General features: G+C 44.7%; 1 protein-coding gene across 1 annotated transcript; it reads left to right on the forward strand.

Annotated features, from left to right (window-relative positions):
• Positions 1-4,781: 4,781 nt before the first annotated feature.
• Positions 4,782-9,699, forward strand: LOC144103626 (uncharacterized). The gene is made up of 4 exons (XM_077636293.1): positions 4,782-5,497; positions 8,600-8,668; positions 8,759-8,848; positions 9,631-9,699. Exons 1-4 carry the CDS (start codon positions 4,811-4,813, stop codon positions 9,697-9,699), a joined length of 915 nt encoding a protein of 304 aa, XP_077492419.1. The 5' UTR covers positions 4,782-4,810.
• The last annotated feature ends 15,364 nt before the right edge of the window (positions 9,700-25,063 follow it).

Raw genomic sequence — 25,063 nt, forward strand, 5'->3', positions numbered from 1 at the left:
TGGAAATCAACCCTGCTTGAAGTTAGCGCTCGTTCTGGTTATGCATACAACTTTGTTCTTCTTTTGTTATGTTACAGTTTCTTGAGAAACAATTCCCAACAAACCAAAGAAGCTCCGCTACTAATAGCAAACAAACAGCAAAGTACTAAATTCATAAAACGCCAAATACAAGCATGGTCAAAAAAAGTATAGCCACAGCGGATCGTTAAAGCACCAACTCAGTTCAAATATAAGAACTCACGGGTGAAATTAATCGCGAAACCTGATTCTTTTGGGAAAAAAATGGATTATTTGGCGATTGTGTGAATAGAACTTCACTGAAGTAAACATGCGCCACTGTTACAGTATGTACTTACACGGTAAATGACTGGGGTAATTTCGTGCGGCATTTCTTCCTAATTAGACAACCCGGCCCGGGCGTAGTACATGACAAAAATCTGACACAGTCACAGCGCTCTGGAAAATTCTGCTAGGGACATCAGAGAAGCGCAATAAATTCAAATCCCGTACTTGGTGATGTCTTATGCTCGCGCTGCGCTCTGTTCCTGAACGTATACAGATACTCTGCCTTTTCGGACACAGCCTAAGGAATTCCCGTATGATGAGGGAATCGCACCTTGTTTTGCTTTAATCTGAGTTCAACCAAACGTCTGTTCATCTGGTCAGAAATACCTTACCAGTATTCGTGCCTAAACAGTCGACTCTAATACCAGTCTGCCAATTTTCCTGGTAGTGTGCAGCGGTGGTAATGTATTTTGTTTTGTTAGCTGTGCACATCTCCAGCACTCTTAGGTGCTCTCCAAATTTATTTCTATGCGTATAACTCCCTTGTACAGCAAAGAAAGATAGCGCTGTAAACAGGAACGGCAGCCAGTATTTCAGTCTTCTGCCACACAAGTAGCGAGTTCGGCATAGTCTTAAGACTTTTTTTTTTTTTTTGCCTGCCAGTACTGCGCGAAACGCAGGCCAGACCAAGGTTGCCATAAGCCCTCCGCTTTGTCCGTTTACAGGCAGCGTTGCAAAATCGTTGATATCCGAGGAGAAATCTGGAGTCCCACTGAAACATTCCGTGCGACTATTAGTTTCGCTTGAGTGATTTTAGTAGTGCAGAGTCTCTGTGATGTGGCAAATATACGAAAAGCCGTGCGCTTTCTATGCAATTCTTCCGTGCTGTTTCCACATGGTTTCCACAAGATTTGGAGAACGTTATGGAATGCCCGCATGTGTCACAGCCTTTTCATGTTTATTTGTCTGTATGCCCTCAATAAATTACAGGTGTTCAATGTGAGTCAGGCACAAAACAGAGTGAATTCGTACGGAATTTTTTATAAACCATGCAAAAACCATAAGAAATTATAGCGGTCGTCGTACTGTACGTTTAACGAGGGAAATGCCTATCCTGAAACTTGTTTCCTTACACCTGCCGCAAGGCTGCCGTGCTTGAAGCTGAGTTGAGACCCTTGCCCCTATACTCCTCAGTGAGGCCAATTTGTCCTGAGTCCATTAGCCTTGAATAACCGTCTATAATATAGAGCTAAGCGACATGCAGCGTATGGCGCGGGTGGACAGTCTCCCTGAGCTTGGCTGCGTGAAGCCACGATACTCCATACACATGGAAATTACATACCCCCGCGTAATGTAATCATCATCTTCACCCTGACTACGCCCACTGCAGGGCAAAGGGCCTTCTCATCTTTCTTCAATTAACCTTCCCCTTTGGCAGCTACGCCCACCGCATGCCCGCAAACTTCTTAATCTCATCCGCCCACCTAACTTAAACTCGCACACATTATCAAGGCAACGCCGTAACACGTGACGGCTGTGCGCGGCAAAGCTTGTGTAGATGCAGCGCGCATCATGTTTGGGGGGTGTAATTAGAAACACAAGTAAAATGCAGACCAACTTTTAATGATGTTGCTTATAAGCAAGCAAGGCGAACACACTAAGAGTGACCGGCGATACAGGTGCCGGGCAACGACTGACCGAGATTCTTCCAGAAAAAAAAAACACTGATGCGACTGCACTTAAAGAGTGGATCACCTCGTTTAAATATTTAGGGGTCATGGTTGATTCAGATACGAACTCGAAATCACATATAAGTAACACATGTTAGAAGCTATAGCTTATGGCTGCCACATGTTACTAAAAGCGCATGAATTTTTTTCGCAAGACATCTATGCATTTTATATTTGTCACTTTTGCATAGTTTTCTGAGCTACTGCATCATTATAGGGCAGTAAAGATAAAACATGCTTAAAATCTATTAGCCACCAACAAACGAGGGCAGTAATAATCATTACTTTTGAAAACAGAACGAATACCACAAAAGCACTGTTTCACGGGGATGCGTGTGATTCTGCTGGACTCTGTTCATGTGTTAACTATTGCTGACATGATACGTAGAATAGCAGTGCGTAATAATCTCTTACCATTAAGCCCATTTACCTTGCCAGTCAGCATTACAAGAGCTGCAGCGAACAACTGCTTTAATCTACCGGAAGCCAGGAATGCTTATACAGGCCACTCTCATATGGAAGTCTACACCCGCTGACGGGCAAGCAGCGCCTAATTTTTCCGGGGCCCCGAAGAGCTTTTTGTTCAACAGCTAATCAATATAATTAGACAGATAGTCACATTTGACATTGCCACCCCCTGTAGAAATAGTGCATGGCTGTTTCAATGTCTGCATTTTGTTTCTGTTTCCGTTTTGTCATCGTGTTACCGCATGCCGAACTATTTTGGTATTGGTCCCGCTACTAGCCACAGAGGCTGAGGGACCAAGCAAGTTTTGTCAAGTTATGTGCAACATGTGGGCGGAACTGTCAATAAAAAGAAGAAGCGTTCACTCAAGGTCACTGCGCGTGTTTTGCGCGAGCCCGGACAGCTGCTCTTTCCGTCTTCCACTGCGTCGCCGGCGCCGATGTTGCTGCTACACATGGATGTCTTCGTATGCCTAATAAAGTGCAGTGGGTTGATGGCTAGGAATAGGTGAGGTGTCTGTGTCTATGGCCAGTACGACTGCCACGTTGAACTTTCGGTAACCTTGGAAACCAAGTCATCTAATGTTTAGCGTAGTGACCCACATTCCACAACATCTGGCTTTCTGAAACTGTGCTTAAGCAGTCTTACCCTTTTCTTGAAGGAACAGGCCCACCACAAATAATGTAACCATCTTATGTCTGCTCCAATTTTTCCTCCTATTCTTTATTGATGCATGGACTGCCAAGCACTCGCCATCATGCTGATGGACGAGTGGGCGTGACGGGTAGAGGCACTAGAACCCAATCAAAACGCTATCACGATTGCAAATGAATTACCCCTGTTTTTCCGGGCTGCGTGATAGAAAATAATGAATGCTTTCACCAGAATCAATACTGCTAATATGTGCGCGCCTCTCCAGAATTCTTGGATTGTTATTAGTGTATGGCAATGTTGAAAGCTTTTATTTCTGGGTAAGATTAGGCTGAATAACGGACTTCTAAGTATATCCAGACTTTAAGCACGAAGCTGCTGCGGCAAGTAGTGGACCTGGGTGGTTGGTCACCTAAAGCTGATATTAGCACGAACATGCGACCATTTCTGAAGCACTAGTGTTAACATTTCATGTTTAAAACTGTGACACTGAGTTTCTCGTTTGGCACCCGCACGCAACCAGCCTGCAACCAACAATTTCAGGAATAGTAACTGGGAGTTACCGGATAAGGTAATATGCTGTCTCGCACAAGTTCTTGACATGGAGGGGAAATCCACGAGAAGAATGCAACTGCTTTCAAACAAGGGCTAGCTGCTCACTGAAGAACGTCTAAAAACATCCGAGCTGAGAGTGCAAACCTTGAGCCCTTTTCTTCTGCAGTCGATCATCGCCTATGGCGCATGCAAAAGCAAACTAAAATAAAAATTTAAAAATTGTTTCGCAGCATCTCACACGCTTTCTGAGAAGTTCAAAGCGAAGTTCATTGAAGCTTAAGCCCGAAGCGGCAATCGAAATATCACTTCGGTATGTGCACCATCATTTTAAGTGCGACTAATAAATATTTACGATGCGGTGATAGAATGCGTGGCACATAAGAGTTCCGATGCGTGCATACTGATTCTCGCCCAATAAAAAGTTCGTGCTGACTTAAAATGAGCTGACTAATACAATCGATTATGAAAGCACAGACCTTCTTTTAGACCGAGATTCTTCGAGCAGTGCCGAAGACACGGCACGCTGCTTGAGTTGCGACGACAGTACTATCGGAAGGAAACAACGCCGTTGACGAGTAACGTCGATACCAAAGTAACACTCAATTTCAGGGAAAGTCTTTAATTTGGTCTGAGATCCGTGTATCCCACAATATATTTTCAGTGCTGTTGGTATCTACAGAGGCAGGGATCGGAGGTCGTCTTTTAGTGAAGAAGTTCTAAGCCTTACCACGTCTTACACGTTCCTTGGCTGTGTAAGAGCAATGTAACTGTTCTCATCCGCCGTTTCATATGTTCCGTTGCGAACACAACAACGCCGTTTCTATCGGTGCGTATCTATTCATTCATGCTGAATCATAGTGCTTAAGTCGACGTAAACAACATGAGTTTCTTGGAGCGGGAGTTCGTTTTGGCCACAAGAGCCAGTAGGCTCACCGGTCTTTCCTTGGTCGCTATAAATCCAGAGCGCGAAGGTTCTCGTTTCGTTGCTCGTTTGTGGACATGGCGTTCCATGTATGGCATGCTCGTGAACAGTATTTCCATCTCTTTCGAAGCAACCGTGTTGATTTTCAAGTTTTACAGCGAGTTGTACGAAGGGGCGTTTTCTGACATCGTGTTCAACATCATGCTCTTGGCTATGTTTGTCAAAGCCACCGCCGGTATTGCAGCCTACGTCCTGTTCAGCCGGAAGTTCGTGTCCGTTCTCAACGACATGGCCTTGTATGAAGAGACCATCCGTTACAAACCTGACAGCGGTTCAGGGTTTCCGATTCTGACGCTCACGCTATGGGCTGTTTTTCGGTCGCTGGCGACCACCGCATACATTGCCAGTCGCTACTTAATGTACCAGGAGATCTCCGTTCAACAGCCCAAAGCCTTGGCCCTAGCCGTGTCCTCAGTTTGGTCGGTAGCCTCGCTGTTTGTGGTCTACGTGATATCTAACGAGGTCTATTCGTTGGCAACAATGATGTACGGTGTATTGACCGAGTATCTGCGGCATCTTTCGGATCTTACGCAATCGATTATGAAATCCGAAACATCTCTGTGTTCCTCTAAGGCCGGATTTGCCCTCCAGAAACTCCGCCTCGAGTATCTGAAGCTCAGGATGATCGTTGGAGGGCTCAACGATATACTGCCGTACTCTATGCTCGTGTCGGTCACGTGCTCACTTGTACTACTGTGTACAAGCGCGTACGTTGTTACCCACCCCGGAGATTCCTGGAGAAAGCATGTGTTCTCGACATGTTACGGCATTAACTTGATTCTGGAACTTTTCAAGTTAGTTCAAGCGTCAACAAACCTTAAGAAAAAGGTAAGGCCCAGTTTTACCTTGTGGATCGCTATGTTGTAGCCAGAATGCGCAGGGTGGTTTAAAAATGTGATTTGGCTTTAAGAACAGTAAAGCAAATAGAGCACGACACTGTTACAGCTCCAATCGCAAGCTACAATGATCGATGCTGACGGCGATTCATTGACTAAGAAACTTTTTTGAGCTGTGAAAAAAAAAAAATAATAATAATAATAATAATAATAATAATAATAATAATAATAATAATAATTGGTTTTGGGGGAAAGGAAATGGCGCAGTATCTCTCATATATCGTTGGACACCTGAACCGCGCCGTAATGGAAGGGATAAAGGAGGGAGTGAAAGAAGAAAGGAAGAAGAGGTGCCGTAGTGGAGGGCTCCGGAATAATTTCGACCACCTGGGGATCTTTAACGTGCACTGACATCGCACAGCACACGGGCGCCTTAGCGTTTTTCCTCCATAAAAACGCAGCCGCCGCGGTCGGGTTCAAACCCGGGAACTCCGGATCAGAAGTCGAGCGCCCTAACCACTGAGCCACCGCGGCGGGGCAGCTGTGAAAATGCTGTTGCGCTTTCCTTGAGTCCGTAGCTCGACTTCTTAGTGCATGTTCCCAGCAGCTACTAGATCATGAATACGTAGCATTAGTGATGAAGGTGCTTATTAAGCATGAAGCTCCCGCTCTGGGCTCGCAGTGGGTGACGGCGCCTGAACAGAAGATAACATGGAGTAAAACCTAAACAAGCATTGGCAAAGCTTTCAGTCCCCTGGAACTCACTTGCTCCACTGCCGCCTGTCCAGCGCATGCGTCAAAAGCGTCTTCTTGTTCCCATGGTAGTAAAATCCATCGCGCAGCTCGAAGGCACTTATGTTAAGCCCTGCGGCCCGAGAGGGGCAAGCGCAGACCTGGCGGCACTTGATGAGCGAGGCGACAGTGCCGCGCGAGTTGCCGCCATTACGTAATGCATGTTCCGGCAAGCACAGGTCTCGTGGCTCCATCTATCCGGACAGCCAGCAGCTAGCTCTAATTTGTCCGCCCTATCAGCGCTCGGCGGTGATGCTAAGCTTTAGGTGTGCGCGCTGGCGCGATGCATACTTTTAAACGAGGTTTAGTTCAGCTCAGTAAGCTTTCAGGCCTATGTCGAGTCGTGAGCGCCTACGCTTGCGCATCGTTCTGCATTTCAGTGCGTTCGCGAACAGAACTGCTTAAGCCGAGCAATGAAGTGAGATGATGGGAGAGCTAAGAAACGCCTTGAGGACAACGATCGCTCTGCTAGTTGTACGCCAGAGCAAAATACGGCTCGACTGTGCCGAAAATGACAGGTTTAAGCGGCCGCGCTTGAGTTTGACAAGGCCGCCAGGAATGGCGAATGTCAAGATAAGGCTTCAGAAAAGCTGACGATCAGTTCGGCGCGACAAGCAGAAAAAGCAGCTAGAGACGCTGAGTTCGTTGTACGATTGTAAAAAAAAGTGACTGAAGGCGGCGGAACGAGCTGCAGGGGCAGATGCCAGAGAAAGAGAGCGCATGTGACGAACTGGAGCCAAACAGGCGGGCAAAGGATGGAGCACATTAATATGCCACGCTACTCTAAACACAAATACGCCTAGGAGTAAAAATAAAGTAAGCTGTACTCTGCTGCTGTCCCTTTTATAAAAGGAATGTGCTATAAAAGAGTTTACTCCAGTTCTAACCCATAAATGCGTTTTTGTGTTCAGAGTGAAAACTCAGTACGGCGGCGCATGGCCTACGTCAACGCTATTGTAAGTGCAGTTCACGTGACCACGGCTATCGCTTCTCCTTGATTATAAACGGAAATCGCAATGCGTCCATACACTTGCTCCCCTGCTTGGCCGTCCACAATGGCGGAACTGTTGGCCATTCAAGACGCATTAGGCACCCTCTGCCCACTTTTGTCTTTTAGAAGCCACCTGGGCATCCTCAATGACTCCTCAGGCGCCATCCGTAGTATGCTGCGTGTTCTCAACTCCAACTTATTGGCACAAGAAGGTCAGGACACAGTTGAAAAATTCTCCCGCACAGTACGTGTATGATGGATCCGTAGAAATGCCCACCCCACACAGACCTTAGTGGATGAAGAAAGTCACGAATCAGCTCCTCTACGTCCCCTTTCATCGGCCCCAACCTCTCTAGATACAACACTCCTCCAAGAAAAAGAAAACAAGTGGCGCGCCACGGAAGCACTCCTCCCACCATGTGGCACCGACCTCCCTGGTGGCCTTGCTCGCTCGGATGACGTCTTGCTTTGAAGGTTACGTCTCCGTGTCGCCCTCACCCCAACGGAAACATAGTTGTGGTCAGCACAGTATCATGCCCCTTTCGGTGACTCCTGCCCCTTCTGCGTCACTACTGTGTGCGAGGCGGACACTAAACACTTGCGTTGGACCTTCCGCTATTTGCGCACCATCCGGCAGAAACAGCTGCTCTGGTGCGGACCGCCCCGAAGGAGATTATTTCTGGGCCGCACCACAGAATGTTACTGGACTATATTCAGGACTCTAGTGTGTCTACTTATAGATGTTGCTTTACGCCAGAAGGCACACTGCCGCAATAAAAAAAAAAGATTTTTCACACATTACTTAGCGTGAACAAAAAAAAACGTATTTGCTTCTTGACCTGTTCCCGATCACAGAACGGAATGCAGTGCCAAATATATCAGTTTAGCCTATCTTATTTAAACACAAAAACAGTCATCAAGTGCAAGAGTGCCGGGGGCCGAACGCTTCTTTCAAATCAAATTAAATCAAGTTTATTGAATAAACATAAAGGGAAGCATACTGTACCGCGACTCCAAACAAGTGAGATAATTTTTTATAAATACAAACCTCGTCTTAGCTATTTTTGTCAAAGTAATCTTAGAATAGTTAATTGGTAACGAATAAATGAAATAACGCGGAAACAGAACAAAGGGTATAGCAACCTACATGTCAAAATGAAATATTTCAGTAATATTTCGAACTTAAAAAAGGACGGACATAATTTGAACGATGATGAAAAAGCATTCCAATGTTTAGTGGTGGCAGAGGTAAATGTTATTTGTACGCAATTACTACCAACCTTTCGCTGTAACTCAATATTTTTGTTTCAGGCACTTAAGATGCACGAAATGTTGGACGCAATCCCAACATATCACGTTCCTTCACACGTAATCGCTCAGGTGAGCTACAGCCTTGTAATTCTTGTCGTTCGCTGAATAACTAAAATTATTGCTTGTTCTTTCCTCTCTCGTTTTTCTTTCATCTTGAAGATTCATCTCTTCAAAGAGTCAATGGACTGCAGCCAGCTTTGCCTAAATGCTTTCGGACTTTTCACGCTCGACAAGAGTCTACTTTTGTCCGCAAGTATTCTACCGTACTTTCAATCGAAGCCTTCCCCTGGTTACAAGTGCGCACCACTGAAAAATCGTGGGACTCTAAAGATTCGGAGGGGTTGATGCATCAAATTCTGGCGCCAAGCTCTCCGAGTGCTTAAACAGTCAAATATACTGTGACGCCTACAGCTTCTATCAGTTTTGGAACATTAACTTCAGTTTCAAACATATACTTGAGTTTAGTTTTTGATATTGCTCCTTCAGTTTCCATTAACTAACCCTCGTTCTTTGACATCTTATATAGAGGAAGCTTACAAGCAGTGCTACTTTGCCAAAGTGAATTAAGTGCATGAGCAGTGAAAAGTGATAGCGATGTGCAATCCGAAAAGCATGCATACAGAAATCTGATGGCAGCCGTCTCTGGAATCACCAGATTCTCGGCAGTGTGTAGCTGTATATGTGTGAAATAAAGTCGACGCACTGAGGTGATTTGTTCGGGCAAATTTAACTTAGTCACACTACTAAATAAGATGAAAGAAAGTGCGTGGGTTCCTTTAGCATCTGTAAAGTTCCCGATCACGCGAGCATATTACTAAGCACTTGTCAGGGTAGAAAAAAAAGAACAAACTACACCCTGTATATCCTGGTGCGCACATGTTGACTGCAGAGATGTAGTGCATACCGTGAAATTAAGCTCTCGTATTAAGGCAATTACTTAACGTGAAATTAGGAAGAACTGACTACACACTTTCTATCTTTCAACAACTGCAACCTCCTGACTGAGTTGTATATTTTTTTTCTATTTTCAGATGGCAGCAAGTGTTCTCACCTTCACAATTCTTTTGGTTCAAACTGGCCAGGAATACAAAACGGGCTGATAGCTACAAGATCAGCTGACATTCAAGCTTTTGCTTGTACTTAAAACTGCACCAAGAAGTTTAATATACACACCCAGAAAACTAGCATGAGGTAAAATAAGCGAGAAAACTGGCGGCAGAGGAGAAAAGTTTCAATAAACTTCAGCCTCTTTATGTCTTCCTTTTTTCGCCGATAGTTTCCCCGCTGTACCGTCTTTCTGAAAACTCAGCACGTTCTCATTTTTGTTATGGTTCTCATCAGTTGATATTTCTGTACTCAGAAGTGAACGGCGGAGCTTAAGCCCCCTTTAAGGTTGGTAACAGGGTTCCACCCAGTTTCATTTCCTTTTTCACGCAAAGAAAGGCGAAGACAAAAGTGATGGACAAAAACATGAGTAGTCCGCCACAAATATCTAAGAGAAGTCCTGCAGAAAATATATAAGGTACAAAGCTACAGCTCCTTTCATAAATAAGTCACATTACTTGCAAATATCGCATTGGCTGTTTCACAACCACTGGTGAAGCAGACTGGCCTAACGGTCTCACACCTCAGTTAATCAAAGACGTAGTGCCCGCCACCCCACTCTAGTGACCGCATGCACTAGTTTGTGGTGTTATTAACCAAATAGAAGAGCAGGGGTTGTGATCACTTAGGGCTTTTTTCTTCTTTTTCTGTAACATACACACCTCTCATCTCATTTCCTGTTTGGGGGACTACCATGAACTTCACAACTGTTTAGAACGTTAATAAACAACGGTTTTAGGACCAGAGCAAATAACCGAGAGAATAACAGACAACCTTGTTTTACAGAGGAATACATGGACACAAACTGGGAAAGAGAGCTGCTGGCAATCACCACAACGCACTTGTGCGTGATTATAGCAAGCATAGCCACTTGAAAAACTAGTTTGTTGTTAGTAGTAAGTAGCGATGCCTTGATGAATGCAGGAAAGAACCGCGCAAAATCAATAAAAAGAGCCAAGAGACATAAACAAGAGCCACAATAAAAAGACTTTGGCTGCATCGATAAAAAAAATGTTATCAAAAAAGATAAAAAGAGGTTTCTTTGGGAACCATTCCCTGCTCCTCTGCAAACGCCAGGACGAAGCAAAAGTGTAACGCAGCTAATGCTTCGGCGAAGGTACAGTAGGCACGCCTTCGTAAGTGCAGGACGATAGCCGAAAAACAACGCAGTTCTTCGGACGTATCCGCCATAGTGCCACCAAGCCATCGCGACGCCCTTGAGCAAATGGCCGTGGACCGGCGGACAATGTTTCGTTTTAAGGTGACGTTAATCGCTTGGGGGCCGTCCTGGATGAACGCACGAGATACCAGTGTGGAGGTCGCCCAGGAAGGCGACCGCGGCCACATCTATTGAGGGCCTCCGAAGAGGAGTCAGCATCAGAGCGGCGGTGGCAGCGTCCGGCCCTGGCCAAGGTCCCGAGTGTTGTTGTTGTTAACCTCCTACAATAGCATATGCCCACATAGGAGGATTGTCCCGAGTGTTCTACGCGGCTCGCGCTTCCCCGTTCTTCCTTCTCTTCGCGCGTACCGCTACAAGGTGGCGCTACACCAGAAAAATGAAACGAGTTCTTTAAGGTGTGTTGGCTGACAACGTTAGGCGTGTATACACGACAGTTGGCTCTGTGCGGATTCGCCAAGACTTCTCGTAGTTACCGTCAGCTGTTCAAACTCCGTTGCAAGCGCTGTTTAATTCCTACTGCTGATTTCACTACATTCGCGTTCATCGTTTTTTGCGTGTCGTTGCTCTAATCTTGGGGTTAGAACTCCTTGTTTTTTTTTTAATCGTATACTGCGTTTACCTTAAACGAAAAAATTTACGGGCTTTACATTGCATTGATGTGGAGGAAATGCGATAGCAATCTTCTTTGAGACGCCAATTTATTCCAGTTTTGATTCTATTCCCATCCTGATTCAGTTTTAATACTGAGTCTATTTCCTTTCATTTCCGAGCCTATTCAATGCTGACCCAATCCCCACTACGCCAAATGGGCCACAACTACAGATGATGGCGAGTTGTCATACTAATACCTGCGCACTGGCGCTGCGGTTGAGCGATGCGTCACTCCAGTGGCAGGTGGCTGTTTCAAACACAGCCACCGGTGTGGTCTGTGAGGCCCAGATTGCTTTTCCAGTGCAATGTGAGAAGAAATACCTCCCGGAATCCTCATCTTTTAACAGGCAATTCTTCGGAAGGCTGTATATTTACCGGGTAGCCCTAATGTTCACCTAGTCATTTTCTTGTCAGACATTTTCATCTTTGCTGAGTCATTCGTCGTCCAGCGCTTTTCTTCTCTCTCCTACAAGGGGAGCGGGTGAGACAGTTGACAGGTGGCTCGTGGAGAGAGGTGAATCCCCGTAAACAGCACCTTACAGGTGGAGGCCTTTTACATCGACTCCTTTCTTGCACTGCAGTTCACGCTTACACCGACTCTCTACGAGGATCTATACTATAAATATTTGCTAGGTTTTCCTTCTCGTACTTCCTGATTCTAGCATCAGCACTCTTCAAAGCAAAGGTTCAAACACAATAATAATGTCAGTTCAAAGCATTCATAGAGGCACCAGTAAGCATGCAATTGACGTCATAAAACCGGAATCTCTCAGAAGAGATCGAAACATTCGCAGGATGACGACCCGTTATATCTAGACACATGTGCTGTTTTTGGAACGATATTAGAAGTCGGCACATATGCGAACGGCCGGTCAAAGGAAAAAGGTTCTCGCTGACGATATTTCTGCCCTTTTGCTCAAGAGGAATTCTGATCTTGCTCTTTAACGACATCCCTTCGCAGTTGCTGTGTGTCATCGCAATATTTTAAAGAACTGTTCACTTGGAGAACCTTATAGATTAAGTACACTTTCTCCAGATACACCATAAAGCTTGCCTTACCTTCAGGTGTCCAGTGAGATAAATTGGTATGAGTAAAGCGCAAAAAAAAATTATTTTTACACTTGTGACTTAGCAGAATAACGGAGATGCATTTTATTTATTTATTTAATAATACTGCTAGGTTTCACACTGAGACTGATTTCAAGCAACACTCGCGTTTTTCGGGTTCTACTGGTGAACGCTACCAAGTGGTTTCATGTAGCTATCAGCCGACATTAACCATAATTATTCAAAGGGTAGAGACACCTAACTTTACAAGTCTATTTCTTCTTTCGAATAAAGCGCAAGACATTAGTAAAAATGGATCGCCATGCGAAATTAAGCTCCTCTCAGTAAATAAGTTACAACTGAATTTCTTCTCCCATAAAAATTTTCATTTGGCTTCTGGAGCCGAACTATGATGCGACGTAACAATTGAGTATGAGAAAATGGGAGGTACATAAAAACTACCATATAATATCTTTTTTCCAGTCGCCGTCATATCGGCTTCTGAAGCAGTTCATTGTAAGAGTTTGAGTGAATTTAAGCGACAAGGCAGTGATTACAGTGCAGCCTTTCATTCGTTCTGAACTTTTCTGTTGTTTTTTTTTGGCATGATGGTTTTGAAACACCGTCCTTATAATGTTCTGTTCGTTCTGAATAATTCAACTCAAGAAACAGAATGGCGAAGCACTATGACTTCAGCGCTCGCGCTCCGCTAATCTGCCCCCCCCCCCCCCGCCCCCTGTGCGGCACATTCTTTTCCAGCGATACTTCTCAGTTTATTTTCAATTCTCATTTCCGGCCAGTCTCTATGCATAGTGGAGATTGCGCTGCGCATTCTTTTCCTGCCCTTTTCGCATGCAGGCCGGCGTGGAGTTTCAACTAACTTGGCTCGCTCCCGCCTCTCATGTTACAGCAAAGAATTGACGTCATCATCGGCAGAGAATAATCGCGCCGCAGCTGGTGCAGAGCGCCTAGTGGCGATAGATAGCTAAAACTGCCATTGCCGCATGCCATTAACGGGGCGCTTGTTTGTTCATAATGTAGTAACTAGATTGGTACTCCTCGACTCTGGTTATACAGTGTGCCCATGTTGCTGAATGATTAAAATACAAACAGTACTTTACCGAATAGAGATCAATATGTCTTAAAGAGTAGCACTGAGCTTATGCCGCGAAATAACGCGTGGTTGCATGACATTTGCTTTACATATTTTAGGAGCGCTATCTCGGGCATATTGTTTTTGTGAACGTTACTGTTGTTGAAATTTCCAGCAACTTCTTTTTGCTTGCGTTTTTTTCTTTGATTTTTGTTCTATTCAAACGCTTAATATTGTATGCACATATTTGAATTAATTTGAGAATGTTCTGTTTTTTTTGTTAGCCTTAGTGACTTTCAGGGCACCTTTATAGCACGGTTTTAAAGGAAAGCACACACGTCACCAGTTCAAAGAGCACAATGCTCGCGAATCTGGGGTGCCTACTCGTTTCCATCGGTTTCTTAGCCGGTGGAGGTAAGTCACGCTTGCTTTGCGTTCAGCCAAGGAGGAGAAGAAATAATTTAATTTCGCCAATTGTAGATTAGTAGTTGGTCGCCATCCTCTTCAGGTGGTTCCCGTAGTACAAGACTTCGTCGGCTGTCGCTATCCTGCCTGCCCGCTCGATTAGTCGTTGCTGGTCTTGTGGGCAGGCAAAGGCAGAATTTTAGCAGTCTATTTGCACACGCGATAGGAATCTGATCTTTATTACTTGGATTTTATTACTTGGAAGGACGGAGAAGTTAATGATCCAAAGCTAAAGTTTTAGCAGTTAATTCTAGAAAGACCAAAGCTGTCTTTTTCGGCCCCTTAGACTGGATGCAAGTGTAAACAATACCCTGCAGCTAGAAAATAACGTCATTGAAATTGTGGACAAGTTTAAATCACGTGGTATTGTTTTTTTTACTTTCGCATGAAATGGTTTGATCATATAATGCATATCGAAAGTAAGCTTACTAGATCTGTAGCGTTCCTCTCGAGTCTTCAGAACGAATTTTCTCCAAAACACAAGCTTCTTGTTTACCACGCTATATTTCAATCGTTCATTAAATACTGTCACTTTGTTTGAGGTACAACATCCAAAAAAATTTTAATATCATACTTGGTCTCCAAATGAAAGCAATTTGACAGATCGCTGCTGTGGGTTACACTGCCCATTAGGAAACTTAATTTCTACAATATAGGATTCATCGTGTGCATACCACGCTTGAGCATCGCTTGTTGCACTGCCTTAGATTCTCACCAAAATGGTCATCCAAGTTCCTAAAGAATATTGCTGGACTTAAGCCATATGAGAAACAGTTTCATACCAAAATCAAACAAATATGGGATGTTCCTCGAACGAGAACGTTATGTGGATAACGGAGCCTTCGTATTGTTTTACCGTAAACAACCCAAACATCTTTACCGCTTCCATTAAGGACTTTAAGTTATATTTCGTCAATGCTGCACATTTTTTCTGTTATTTGCCTCGGTGAGCTTTGTCATCAGTACCTGTTAAGTTCAGGTTCAGTCAGGTTGCCACTGTTAATCACTGTCTTCATTCAAGTTTGCTTTTTTCATAACCGCAAGTATTTCCCCTGTTTTTGCTGTTTTCCGTACTAATTAATTTCATTCTCTATATGTATGTTTGCCTTGAGTGTGCACATGTTCTGCTGCTCTGCCTTCACCAGGCCTCGTGCATCTCTCAAGCTACCCTTGTAGCCTTTCCCCCGAGGCCCTGTATGTCTTGAAATAAACTTTCTTTAATTCTTCTTCTTCAATGTCGACTGCTGCAATATGCAGCCATATTTATCCAGTGAGCATAATCCTTTACAGGGACAGTGATAAAATACGACACAGGTAAGGTGTCATCAGGAAGACGCGATCTCTCGAACACTTTTCACAGGGTGTTTCCCGGAAGTATTCAGAGAACTGGATTGCGAATATTTGGGAATGAAAGTTAATTTAATTAACTTAGTAATTTTATTGAGATTTACTGATGATATTGCCTTGCTGAGTAACTCAAGACCCGAGGACCTAGACAAAGAAGAATGGTAGGTTTGAAAGAAATTAATATAAAGGAATTTAAAGTGATGTTCAACAGTCTCGGAAGACGACAGCCATTGATAAGTAGCGAAGTGATGGAAGTTATATGGGGGCACATCTATACTGACCGCAGACTGGGTGAATTAATTACGGGAATAAGAATGCGGTAGACAACATTTTGTTTATTTGTCTATTTATTCATTTTCATATTACCTGCAATGCACCAAAAGGCCGATAGTAAATACAAACATTAACAAATTAATTCAGAGCATGACAAAAATCAGTTTGATGCAAGATATGCATGGCTGAATAGCAAGCTGTCCGAGACACGCGCTTTGAAGCCTTGCCAGAGCGATAAGGTTGCACGTTTACAATATTTCTCTTCCCTTCATAATAAACTCGCTGAATTGCCTTCATTTGGCGCGTGGAACGTCGCATTGTCTGCGGCATGCATGGTGTCTGCATCGATGCGGTTCCTGACTGCTCCTGCTCTGGAGAGCTTATTTCTCCTCGCACCGCAGACGAGTTCGTCGGCGATCTTGCCGCTGGCATTGGGGTATCTCCTTGAGGGACCGTTCCTCTACTCATTTGTTGTGCGATATCGGAGTTGATATATCTGCTTGCGCAGCATTGCCTTACGCTGGGCTGTGATCCTGCGCACGTAACATCTGAACTGCCCGGCTGGTGTCTGTATGGTATCATTCGGGACCCACCTGTAGACGTGACTGTTTCAGGGCACAGCTTCTCCTCCGCAAAGAAGAAGTGCTGACAGTTCATCTGGATCCGAGACTGAACATTTAAGAATGGGTGGCAAGCAAGTGTCTAGACAAAACCGGACACGATAACCAAGAGGTGCTTCCGAAGGAGACTTGCCCGAGGTGTGAGATGTCCTTCGGTTATTGAAAACTAGCCTAAATTTTCGTCATGTAATCTTCCGGCACCATCATATTAAGCCCATTCAGTATAGTTCTGACTCTCCTTTCCGCAAGCCCATTTCATTGTGGTGAAGCACAGCCGTTTTAAGATGCGTTTACACCATTCTTTTTCATAAACGTAGCGAACTCATGACTGTCGAACCGAGTTTCGTTATATCAGTGTTCTCGGAATGCCAAACCTTGGACAATATCTTGGACAAGATATTCTTCATAACTGTTACATTAGCTTGTTTCAGAGATGACTGCTTGTATCGACGTTATGTGCACATCCACTACAACGAGAGTCATGCTTCCCGCAAGTGGACCATGGTTCTCGAGCAGTCAGTCAGCTCTCTGGCGGTGCTGCGGCTGGCATGAGCAAGTTTGGACACAGTTTTGGCATGTTGCTGATAGTCGTTCTACGGCGCGGTCCAATCCCGGCCTCCAAAACAATGATTTGGCAACGGCTTTCATAACTGAAGACACCTGGTGCGTCTTGCGCAGCAGGTGCAAAACACTATCTCGCACTTTTTTCGGGACATTTACGCGGTGCCCCCTGTACACCAGCCCATGGGCCAAAGACCGACCTTATCTTTTATCGAGAATTGGAATAATGTTCTCATCACCTAAACATCTTACCGTCGACGTCCAGCCATACTTTGTGAATTGCACAAGCCGTTTCAGTTGCAGGTAATTTGCAGTTAATTGCTTCAGTTTACCGACTGACGCAGTTCCGTCATAGAGTCCTGCCAGAACAAGAGAGATCTTCTGACTAGAACTGAACCGACGTTGTGGTAGTCAGCTCAGGCATCGGCATGCAAAAGTTGCTTTCCCGGCGTGTACTGGGGGTTATATCGGAACTCGGTCAGGTACAGAGACCAACGTGGCAGAGCTGTTGCCAGCGATGTGGTAGGTCGACCTTCACTCAGCAACCCCAGGAGAGGCTGGTGGTCGGTAAGAATTCTGAACTCTCAACCTACGAGAAAATGTCGGAGCTTTGTTACGCCAAATGCAAGAGCCAGGACGTCACTTTGAATTTTTGAGTAATTCCGTTCAGCCCTTCTTAAGGTTCGCGAACGAAAGCCTATAAGCTTCTAATAATAATAATGACAATAAAAATTTTTATTTGCTCTTTCCAGTACAAATACGGTCCTTCCAAGGCCTCAGAAGGCTTGAGCGGCAGTGCCCGACAGCAGACAGCATATGAATCATGCACCGAGCAGAGAAGTTGCCAAAGAAAAGAAAAAAAAGTATGAGAGGAGAAAAATGGATTCGAAAAGGGCAGACGCAAGATACATACAAACGGAGAGAAAAAAAACATTTAAAAACATAGCATCAAAACATAATACTCGAACTAACAATGTAGTTAAAAAGACAAGCTTTCAATATCTTTTTGGAATTAGCAGAGAATATTTCTTTGGGTAACCGGTTAAGAAACGAAGGAACAATGTTTTTGAAGACGCTTGCCATAATGGATTCGCACTGTAGGCACGAGAAAACGACCGCGAGTTAGCAGATCTTTAACAAGAACATATAGTGTACAAAAATCGCTTGTCCAGATCTGGTTTAAGACTTGTGTTTCAGAACAAAGACGAGAAAAGTCAGCCATATGTGACAGTTCAGAAACGCTATTATCTTCATTTCGTGCCCTAACATATAATACTGATTTAAGGGTAGAGTTCAATATGCTGCTGACCTTCTTTCTCCAGAAGACAGAGCAGAAATAAAAGCAGCAAATACCATAGCGCAACACACTGTAGGCTAAGGCGTATACTATTTGCTTGCGTACATACAAAGGGCAAAGGGTTTTAAGAGAGAATATACAAATGACAAATGGGTATTCCAAGACATGTCGGAATAGAAGAACAAACCTAAGTATTTGACCGTTGACACAGGCATGATTGAACTGCTTTGCAAAGAGCTCAAAGAGCTATACGCGTGCAATAGTAATCCCGTGTTGCGAAGCGTAACACTGCAGCTCGAGGGCTGCAGCAGGATTGAAATGGGCAAGTACCCCTCCCCGACGAAGGCCTTGTTTAGCTTGCAGAAATGCTACCCTATGCTCGTGGTCCCACACCTATCGTGTTCTCTTCTCTAGCAGCTTGTACAAAGGTGCAAGGATAGGGAATAAGTTTGGCATGCACTTTACGTAAAAGATAATCATGCCCAAAAATGCGGCCCGCTCCTGCGCATTTTGCGGACTGGAAGCTTGCATGATTGCTTCGATGGGCTGATCTGTCGGATGTAAATCCTCATGGTGAATTCGCTGATCTATGTAGGGAACCGATGCCTCGCGAAATTTATATCTGTCCAGTCTGGCCTCTACCCCGTGCTCCAGGAAACTCGGAGCGCAAGCTTTATTGTATCAGTGCCGCCATGTTTTCCCGGTAAGAGAATTTCGTCGTTTACTCTAGCCGTTTACCTTAGCCATTCATGCCGTTTGCCCTAAAGGAAGTTTCTGGTGCAATAACTTGGAATAACAGTGACTACTGCATACATGTTGTCTGCATTACCAAAAACTAAAGAGGGCAATTAAATTCAGGTACATGCATAGAATGCGAAATCATTGTGCACTTCTGCTGTTACTGCTGGTACTTTCGTACTTTGTTCATTAGTGTAAGTTGGTTAACGTTGGCCACCAAACCGCATACTACCTTAAGAAGGTTACAGGAAAGTGAGGTGTCCCAGTCGTGTCCTCTGCTTCTGAAAAATTATCGTGGCAATGCCTTAAGGTAAACGGGCAAAGCGCTGGTATTCACACTAGCAATAAAAGGCATGAGGCCTTCTTTGTTCCTTGCAGAACAGGGGTCGTCTATAAGATACCTCTGTCATGTGGAAAGAGCTGCATATATGACAGACGCGTAACATCGAAGAGCAGTCTAGTCCCTTGTAAAAAGTAGACACCTGGCAAAACATTGCAGCCGGTGCCCTATCCCTACCAGACCATCGAGCACTCCAGCGTTGAGAAATACACGCGTGCTGTGCAGCTTCAAGCAGCAGAACAGCAAATAAATTTTTGAGGCCCTTGAGATACACTATCAAGGCCATAAATGCGTTAGTACTGCTTCTCTTCTGATATCCGCCAAAGAGATCCGTTATCTGAAGACGAGAATGACACGGGTGCCTAGGTGGAACTGCTGGGTTGTTAAACTTTATTAACGCGGATGCGAATGTGCGGGTCATGCCCTTGTGAGCTGGGGCATCAAGCCTTGATCCGCATTTATTTCTGTTCGTGCCAATGAAACATCAGTTGACGTCAGCGTTCGCCCTGAGTGCATCTCCGTTCGTAGTCCTGTGTATTTCGCGCTGAAAAAAAAAAACATTCTACCTACTAAGACCAACTAGCCTGTTTTTCCACCTCTCTCTTATCTCTGCAACCAAAGCATGCCGACATTCACAATCATATAACTAACCATTTTGTCCTTTCAAACGGCTACTTTCGTATCCAGACTGGTCGAAAACAACAAACCGCTGGCGGATCAAATGCATGTGGACTAGAAATAGACATTGAAAGAAATTGAGGCTATTAACCACAACTGAATACCTCAGCCAGTTCCCATTCTTCCCAAACCTAAAAAATGTCGCCTGGAGGCACTGCGTGCTTCAAGTAAAAGTTAGGCTGCAAACTAGGGATTTGAGTAACACTTGATGTTGGAAAAGTTGGTCTTCCATGAGCTTTGATGAATCAGCGCAAAAGGACCACCGACAAATAGAAGAATGACGACGTATAAAAAGATAGGAATTACATCTTATTATGTTCCACGAGAATTTTTACAGACTTCTGAGAAATTATGTTCGATTGCTTGCAGTGCGCAAATAATTCGTACTCCTTGTTGTTTCTTTTTTTTTAATCGCTGAAAAAAAAAATGTGAATCCAATCATGCTCAGGGACAACAATTTAGTTGTGCTATTAGTGAAGATATATTACAATTGATGTGTGTTGGCTTCCTTCGGTAAATGTTCACAAATCTGGCATTTTTCGACGGTGGAAGTTGATTTCGTAAACCGTCAGCCAGCAGTTATCAATGCCATTTATGTTCCTCCTTGTCGTATCGAAGACCGCTAACTTAAATGCATACAAGGTATACTGAAATTTTTCATTTTACTTGACGTCATATACGGTACTGGTACAATTCCTACGTACACGGTACATTTCTACGAAAACCAAGGCCGCCGAATGCAAAGCCCGACAAGCGTTGTTTGGCAACATCACCGACGCGTGGCAGGGTGTGGCTGACAACAGCAGACATGTAGTCTTACCGTCCGTGACGCCACACCAAACTTCTCTGCACTCCTCTATTCATGTGAGTCTAAAATGTTGTCGTCGATTACGTCACCATTTTAAATGGCTGCGCAAAGCAACATGCTACGGTTTACGTATAGCCTATACAAATTTGTATCCTTGAACATCATGGAATATTCAAAAAATGGTCCAGTTCTCCTTTAAGCGCTGCATACAAATCAAAATTGTATTGACGCGAACGTGATTTATTCAAGCGAGCTAATCATAAATTGAGCCACTGAATTTCTTTCAGTGTGCGCGGACACAAATCTCCAGTGCGAGTCTGACTGGAAAGAGTGGGTGGAAGCCGCCGAAGGCTACTACTACAACAAAACCATACATCGGTGCGTCCGTACGAAGGTGACGGGATTCTCTTATGGAAATCTTTTCCCCACAGAAGAAATGTGCAACTGGAAGTGCCGAGCACGTTCGTATATTTCCTTTCACCACTTAGTCAAGCATACCCTTCTGCCATTTTCTCAGCATTGCTAACGAATTTGCCTCATACTTCCTCTGATTTGAAGCCCAGTCACACACTTGTTTTAAACATGTTCACCACCGTATAAGCTTCTTTTCTTCGAAAAAGTTGTTTCGAACTGCATTATGCAAGTTTGTCGCTCAATGATAACAAGAAATGCACACAAAAACTCATGCGTAGTCTAACAATGTTGTTGTGTGTGTTGTATTCGTGCGCCCCTTGCGAATTTTGCAATGTACGCAAGTCCAACTAGACCCATCGTTAGAAAGTAAGAATACCGTATTTGCTCGATTACAAGAGGCCTTCGACTGCAACGCGCAGCCGTTTTTCAATGCCAGGAAAGGGAAAAGTGCAGTCTTCGATTATAACGCGTAGCAGATTTTTCATCTCTCGATGAAGGAATGAATCATCTCACTAAGAACCACGGTCTTTATTGCAACAGCACCAAAGCCAAGATGGAGAGAACCGCTTCACCACCCCATTCGCCTCTCTCTATATGCCTGTTCCCATTCCAACCCTGTTTATTGGTCTCCTCAGAAAAATATAAATAACATCATAAAATAAAGAGATATGAAGCCCGGACCAGCAGCGCTTTGTAGGACTTAAGGCCATTCAGGATGAATAAAAAGGACCTAAACACTCAAAATAAAAAATACACAATTTAAAGGGACAAGCGAGGAAGTAAAAAAACAACAAAGACATGGAATAGCCAAGGCCCCAATACAGTCATAGTCACAGTCAGACAGTCAGACAGCCAGACAGTCAAAGCAGAGTGCATAGCGCGACAAAAAGGAGGGAAGTAAAGAACAAAAAGAAAAGAAGTGATAGCCAATGTCACAGCACAGTCAAGGTGAGGGTCACAGTCAGTCAAATTACAGTCTGAAGTTTACGACGAGAGGAAGCAATGCCCAACAAGGGAGCACGGAGCCCTCCTCTGTGCAGAGCTTGTGGAGGATGAATGAGAGCAAAAAAAAAATCATAATGTGTAATCCGGAATTTTGCTTCTTCTGAGATGAACCATTGGAAGTAGAACAGCATAAGGATCAGGGTCTCGCAGAAGAGAGAGGTAAGTAGATCTTCTTAGAGAAAATCAAATTTAAAAATTTTGTCTGTAATTTACAAAGCCCGAAGTCTGTGGGAAGGAGTAGATTTTATGACCAAATATCTACTCCTTCTCCTGAAATTCGTAATCAAGCATTTTAACTACGTCCAAGTAAGGGCTTTCTGCCACGGCAGCTGCATCCGCCAATCACGCACAAAAGTATCAGGAGCATCAAACGCGCGGGAGACAGCCCGAATAATTTTCAGTTGTCTCCATACGTAAGATCACCTCAAGTAATAAGCACAAGCTCACAAGATGACAATAGAGTGTTGCTGGAATCTTGATTCTAATGCGGATCTCATTTTCAGGCAATTTTTCCAGAAAAATAGTGCGCGTTAGAATCGAGCAACTCCCATAAATTAGCCTTTCCAGCGGTTAGTGAACGGGTATTAAACGTGGTTAGGCAAGAAAACAGGGTCACAAAGAGTAGAGGGCCTTACGTCACCTTTTTCCGCTGTAGCTGCGGCAGGGTTATTGCAAGGAGGATTGTAGAAAGGCTTTCCTGCCAGGAACTACAAGAGCCAGAAGTCAGTGGTTGTTTTCTATAATCTCTCTTTTGTCCGTGTTTCCTGCGCTGTTGTGAACCGTGAATGTATCACTAACTCGGCCAAGTTTCTTCACTAAACCGACAAGCTATACATTTGATTTCATTCTCATGCTTCCTGCATTATTATGTAACACATTTAGCTAATAGGCAACTTCCTGCGAAAATCACAACAAACAGCGAGATGAAGCTCGTGTTCACTTGATCGCATCATCGATACTTATTGCATGCAACACCTTCTATGCGAGCACTTTAGCTCATCCAATGCCTCTTTCTTCCACAAAAATGCGTGCTCGATCAAAAAGTATTCCGTGCACGCCCTCTTAAATATTGATGCACAGCGATGGCTCAGAATTATAGTACCCGGTTGTTTAGCACAAGGTAGCGGGCTCGAATGCCGGCAACGGCAGCTGCCGCATACTGATCGAGGCAAAAGACAAAAAATACCTTGTGCTGTGCGAAGTCAGCGCACGGTAAGGAAAACCAGGAGGTTGAAATTTCCCTGGAGACTGCCACTGCAGCTACTATGTCTCTCTTCCTCTTCAAACTTCTCAGACCTCCTACTCATGATGCCGGTTATGCTGCCCACACTGGTTGCGGAAGTTACTTCAGTTAACGAGTAATAATTAAGCTTACATATTCAATGGAATAAGGGTGCGGGCTAGATGGTGGTTTGTGACGAAGAATTGAAGAAAAAATGGCTACGGTTTTCCTCTATTTACACCTGGAGTGACGCGATAGCTACATCTGGCCAAGTGGAACTCGCTCAGTCGAATTGCAAAGTCGGTCTTTCGCTGCAGCGTTTCGTTTGGCGTTGCTTCTTCAGCTTCGTCCCCGGACGTGAATTTGCTCTCTCTCTCCCCTCTCCCCTCTCTTGACACGGCGCATTTGGTAGCAGCATCTGCTCCGCTCTACGTGACCAGCGACGGTGCCGCCACGGAGCTCAAGGGCTGCCACGCTGAAGCATCGAAGTGCTAGCGTAGTGTAGCTCTCGCTTGAAAACGCAGAAAAAACGACCCCCAAAGGAATGTTCGTGCACCAGGGCAGATTTCGATCTCGCGATGCAAGTCATTTCACCGTGAAGGTGTGTTGAAAGCCAAGGCCTTCGCACAATAAAGAATAGGCTGTAAAGGAACGAAAAAAATACGGCGAAATCGAGTTCAAACACCCAGTGGGAAAGCCAGTTGCCCTCCAGAAGCACTGCCCACTGGCTGCCTGCCTACTCCACTCCCACCTCCCTGTCCCACCTGCACCCACCCTGTAAAAACATTCATTAGACTGTAAACATTAAAGTAAACATTGAGGGTAAATCCTACTTCTATCGCACCTCTCTCGCATCAGGTTTCAGGATCCTCCTGCCATGTTTTTTTACAGCAAGAGTCGTTACATGAAGCCAACCCTAAGCTTTCTTGGTTCTTACAATTCGGTAGATCCCCAGAAGTGCACTCTCTGGAAGTTCACCCACCGGAGGGTGTCCCGCTCCGGCCTCGATCCGCTGGAATCCGCTAGGGGCGCTGAGTGGGCTGCCCACCCACCGCGGCTCTTCAGAATCGCCGCGACCCACCCATCAACCTCCAGCAGCTTGACCGCTTGGATCGGGGCCAAAATATACGCACACGCCGGTGTACACCACGGCTTGTTCGCCGAATGGGGCGGACACTGACTTGACGGCCACCTCGGACGAAGTTCACGCTAGGAAGGTCATGGAGCAGTTAAACTGTGGAAAGTGTCAGCGTTAAACAGCACGCCGCCTCCGCATCAGATTTACAATCGATGTGCGCCGTCGCCAGACATTAACATAAGCCCTAAGCAAGTTTACCCCATATTTTGTTGGGTATGTATTGCGGTCCTACAAATAACCAGTACAATGTGCATATATGATGGCCGGGCAACCAGAACAGGAGCCCTTATAAAACGTCAAGCACAATCCGATAATTCTGGCGCAGAAGTCGTAGTTCATTTTTTTTTACCAAACGCGGGGACTGCTGTTTTTATCCGAAAGTGCTGGATACCATTTTAATTACCTTGACTGATTTGCAGGAGAGCATTGTGCCGTCTCTGTTCTGCCTTTCGCGAATTGCGAAATGCTTGGAACCGAGCATAA

The sequence above is a fragment of the Amblyomma americanum genome, chromosome 9 (genome assembly GCF_052857255.1).
Source record: "Amblyomma americanum isolate KBUSLIRL-KWMA chromosome 9, ASM5285725v1, whole genome shotgun sequence".
NCBI classification, from domain to species: domain Eukaryota; kingdom Metazoa; phylum Arthropoda; class Arachnida; order Ixodida; family Ixodidae; genus Amblyomma; species Amblyomma americanum.